At 48.4% G+C, this 5,000-nt stretch overlaps 2 protein-coding genes across 2 annotated transcripts in view; one reads left to right on the forward strand and one right to left on the reverse strand.

The window, feature by feature from the left end:
- The window catches only part of LOC311315560 (calcitonin gene-related peptide type 1 receptor-like), a gene marked incomplete at its 3' end in the record, with an annotated part of 21,732 nt that extends 17,805 nt beyond the window's left edge, over positions 1–3,927 (forward strand). The window contains exon 7 of the mRNA XM_084446229.1: positions 3,793–3,927. Within this exon, the coding sequence (XP_084302355.1) occupies positions 3,793–3,927 (135 nt within the window). The remainder of the gene's footprint in view (positions 1–3,792) is intronic.
- Positions 3,928–4,101: 174 nt separating this feature from the next.
- The window catches only part of LOC311314799 (vitamin D3 receptor A), a gene marked incomplete at its 5' end in the record, with an annotated part of 22,094 nt that continues 21,195 nt past the window's right edge, over positions 4,102–5,000 (reverse strand). Inside the window, one exon of the mRNA XM_084445295.1 lies at positions 4,102–4,483. Coding sequence (XP_084301421.1) covers positions 4,230–4,483 — 254 coding nt within the window. The 3' untranslated portion in view covers positions 4,102–4,229. The remainder of the gene's footprint in view (positions 4,484–5,000) is intronic.

Below are 5,000 nucleotides of genomic sequence, written 5' to 3' on the forward strand. Positions count from 1 at the left end.
TGCAGTATCATTACATTATTCTGTCGCCAATGATTGGGCAGTAATAAACTAATGACAAGAACTATCCCTAGAACCCATATCCGCTGAGTCAGACTAACGGCTAGCTAGCTATCCCTAGAACCCATATCCGCTGAGTCAGACTAACGGCTAGCTAGCTATCCCTAGAACCCATATCCGCTGAGTCAGACTAACGGCTAGCTAGCTATCCCTAGAACCCATGTCCGCTGAGTCAGACTAACAGCTAGCTAGCTATCCCTAGAACCCATATCCGCTGAGTCAGACTAATGGCTAGCTAGCTATCCCTAGAACCCATGTCCGCTGAGTCAGACTAACAGCTAGCTAGCTATCCCTAGAACCCATATCCGCTGAGTCAGACTAACGGCTAGCTAGCTATCCCTAGAACCCATATCCGCTGAGTCAGACTAACAGCTAGCTAGCTATCCCTAGAACCCATATCCGCTGAGTCAGAATAACAGCTAGCTAGCTATCCCTAGAACCCATATCCGCTGAGTCAGAATAACAGCTAGCTAGCTATCCCTAGAACCTAGGCCGGGCCCTCCTTCCATTCAAACGTACTAAGACACCAGTCCAGGGGGAATGTACCTCTGCTAAGATACATGAGGGGCACTTGATTTCCCTTCACACCTGTGCAACACAACCAAGGGAATCATTTCCTCATCGGGCGCAAACCTGGGCTGAGAGGATGTGCATGCTGTGTGTGTACTGTTGTAACATGCCTGTTTAGCATATTTCTCTGACTGGTCAGACAGAATGTGTGTGTTTGTGTGTGTGTGTGCATGTATGCGTGTGTATGTGCATGTGTGTATATGTGTGTGTGTGTGTGTATGCATGCGTGTGTATGTGCATGTGTACGTGTGTGTGTATGTATGCATGCGTGCGTATATGTGTGTGTGTGCATGCATGCATGTGTATATACGTGTGTGTGTGTGTGTGAAGGAACACTGGTAGGCAGAGAAAGCCGATGTGATAACAAAGTGATCCTCTTTATCTGGGCTGCTGGCAACAGCTGACCCTACTAGGCACTCGACGTCTACACGGAAACTGGCAACTCTTTATACATGACAAACAACATTAAAACACTGCGGAGGTTGCTCATGAGAGTGTGTGTGTGTGTGTGTGTGTGTTTGAGTATGTATTATGTGACTGCACTGTCATGTGTGTGTGTGTGTCACATGTTTGGTTCCCTTCTGTGCTAATGAAAGTGATTCCTGTGGAATACTGAGGTATCTGTAAAATGGTTTCCACTAAGTAGAGTTCCGTAAGGCTACCGAGGTGGAGTTGCTGACCTGTTCCTTGTACCAGAGGGAGAGTTAGAGGGCTGGGGGGGTGAGGGGAGGGAGAGAGATGGCAGCCATCTTGGGGAGAGAGATCTCCCCCCCCCCGCCCCGCCCCGCCCCGCGGCCCCGCCCACGCGTGCCGGTGGTGAGTGTGGGAGTTCTGGGAGACCAGGTCCGTTCAGAACCCCCGGGCCGGACACGACGCAGCGGAGGAAAAGAGTAAAGCCAGCAGTCTGGCAGCGTTGGCTGTCCTTTCTATACAGTTCCTGTTTTCCTAACACACGGTCTCTGATTGGGTATCGTCCCAGCCTATCAGAGTCCTCGTTGAAAGGATGCGTGTCTCGTCACGCGGCGTCCTGTCCTTTCCCTCCGTCCGTCTGAGTGAGTGACAGGTCCTGAAGCAGCCGCACAATAGTAATAATAATTTTAAAAAAATCCAAGTCCCATCAGCCCTTGGGGCACTGAAGCTGTCAGTTAGCGTGGATCCTGATTGGCTGGCTGCTCTGCGCAGGTTAAAGCTATGAAGATGATAGTCACGTCAGGCTGGGGGGTTCTATTGCAGAAGAAGAACGAGGCACGCCCACTGTCTGCTACACAGCCTGTGATTGGTCGGTTTTCCGAAGAGTCAGTGGAGGCAGTTTGAACACTTGATTATGATGCCACTTGTGGATTGGGCTCCGATGAGGCAAAGTAGCTTATATGAGAGAGCTTTCTTGGTATGAGTGTTGAAAATAACAAACGCATATTGATGCAGCTCAAAGCTGACATCAGAAAGAAAACACTATCTTCAATCAAATAATGGAACCAGGTCAGAGAAATTGATTTTTTACATAAAAAAAAAGAAGAAAAAATGTATATATATGTATATAAGTTGTCAAAGCTTATCACAACCTCACAAAGAGGAACAATATAGGAAAACCGTCCATCTCCTATTTGCATATATATCTCCAGAGCATCTCATCAACAACTGAATCATTTTAGTATTTGCCTACTTTTACCCTATGTACAGAAAACAAGTGGTATTTACAGATGGACCACTAGGGGGTGCTGCAGGCCTGCTGAAGGGGCACACTGTTTGAGTCTATGACAGAAGAACATATTTAGCCACAAAAACAGACCCCAACGACTGAACCGTGACTGGGTCTGAAGTTGTATGTGTTGTTGTTAATTTACGGCGATTAATATTGTCTGGAACTCAGTTTGCTAGCTACAGATGTGGATGTTAGGTGGTTGTGACCAGTGAAGTCAAGCCAAAGGTTCTTCAAACACTGTGCCTGGTTTGACAGTATGTCAACACCCCACACGTAACATCAGACAACCTTCACCTTGAGGCTGAGCAAACAGGTCAACTCACCAGATAACCAGCACTGTGTAGCTATCCAACCAGCTAAACGATTCATGTACGATACTAGTGAGTCACTTGAGACATTGGACTATAGTTTTAGTTCCTGTGCCTTATTTGGAGAAGGCGTTATTTGTATGTATTGTGTTATTTCATTCATCTTCACTCAAACCTAATAATCGTGCTTCTATCAGTTCCAGCCCATTCAGTGACTTGTTCATTTCCTTGTCTGGTTTGTGACTCGGGTGTAAACAGTAAACAGTGGCCTCTACAAACCTGGGGGCTCTGATTGGTTGGAAATATCTGCAGTTTTGCTCAGAGATGAGCGGTTATGTTAGCTCTCTATTATATCAGTCCTCTTTCACACTATAAACAATAGCTTGATGTGAAGAGCTAGCTAACTCAGTGACTAGCTGTCTGACCAGCCAGCTAACTAGCGCAGCTAAACGAAATAATCAATGCTAAAATAGCATAACAAATAGCTTGACATGAATTGTATTTAAAACATCTGTTAAAATTCTGTGTGTACTCGCTGTGTAAACTAACCAGCTAGCTAGTCAGCTAACTATCAGCTAGCTATCTAACCAACTATACGACCAATGCAGTGACATTATAGAGAATAGCTTGACATGAAGTTGTATTTAAAACATCTGTTGAAAAACTGTGTAATTTGTGCTTCAGAGACAGTTGTGTGTGTGTGTGCCCAATTCAGAACCTGCAGGCACCCTCTTTGTGGTCACAAAACTTCTCATATACAAACATCAAAAATAGAAGGCCCGTCACACTCCACGTAGCGCGCGCACGTGCGTGCGCACGCGCCTATTTATACAATTGAAACACCCAAAGTCAACACACACGCACGCACGCACACACGCACACACACAAGCACAAGCACAGTTAGGGCCTGCTCATCCTATGTTTACATGGGATCGCATATCGGTTAGTTGAAGTAGAACCTTCCTTCCTCTCCCTCTCTCTCCCTCTTAAATATAGATATTAGCTTATACATAGCCTGTTATTTATATTTATATGTACTTATAAATACATTCTTTTTGAAATTCCCTTTTTTTCATATGAACAGAGAATTCAAATCATACCAAAGAAAGGGCCCGAACCCGCCCCCACCCCCCCCCTCCCGACCCCCTACTCTAGATCTCTCAGATCTGTTTCTCCTCCTCCTCCTCCTCCTCCAGCCAAGGGGAACTCCTCTTCTCCAAAGTGCTTCCATCCAGCTCCTCCAATAGCTGTTGGTCTTCCAGAGGAGGTGGGGGCGAGAGCCGAGTGTGAGGGTGGGGGGGTCCCATCCTCTTCCTGTTGGTCTGTAGGGGGTCTGTAGGGGGTCTGTAGGAGGTCTGTAGGAGGTCTGTAGGGGGTCTGCGTTGGCGGCTTGGATGCTGGAGGTCTAGGGAAGGGGACGTGGTGGTGGGGGGGGGGGGGGGGTTTAAGCAGGGATGTAGAGGATCAGTGTGGAGCTCTGGGGGTCTGGAGGCCGGGGGTCCGGTACCTGGGGTGGGGGGGTGTCCAGGGGGAGAGGTGGGAGGGGGTGTCAGGGGAGGTCCGGGGGAGCCGCGGTGGGGGGGGGGGCGTCACTAGGACACCTCGCTGCCGAACACCTCCAGCACCAGCGGGGTGAGCTGCATGCTGTGCTCGGGCTGGAAGGAGAGCGAGCGGTACTGCTTGGAGTGCTCCTCGTTCAGGCTGCGCAGGTCGGCCAGCTTCTGGATCATCTTGGCGTAGAGGAGGCGGCCCCCCGGGTGGCTCACGCGGATGTAGGCCTGCAGGACCTCCGACAGGCTGTCCTGGAGGTGCTCGATCTTACTGTGGTCCTGGACCCCCGGCCGGTCTGGAGAGATGGTGGAAAAGATAAGATATATATAGACATAAAAGCATCATCCATCCATCCATCCCTCTCTCCATCCATCATAGATATATAGGTAAATGGTAAATGGACGGCACTTATATAGCGCTTTTCCACCTTAGCGGCACTCAAAGCGCTTTACAATGGCCTCTCATTCACCCATTCACACACACATTCACACACCAATGGCGATAGCTGCCATGCAAGGTGCTAACCTGCTCATTGGGAGCAATTTGGGGTTAGGTGTCTTGCTCAAGGACACTTCGACATGTGGACAGTCGGAGCCGGGATTCGAACTGCTGACCCTTCGATCATTGAACGACCCGCTCTACCAACTGAGCTACTGTACAGCCGCCCCCAGGTAGATGTATAGGTAGATTTTTATTTTAGTGTCTGTTTACTGTGTTTTTATGCTTAAAGGAACTAACGTTTTTACAGGCAGTAATAATTGGCGCAGTGATATTCCACATACAGTAGAACGTTAAAGAGGCTTTGCCCGTGG

This window comes from Borostomias antarcticus, assembly GCF_949987555.1.
Source record: "Borostomias antarcticus genome assembly, chromosome: 11".
Taxonomy (NCBI): Eukaryota; Metazoa; Chordata; class Actinopteri; order Stomiiformes; family Stomiidae; genus Borostomias; species Borostomias antarcticus.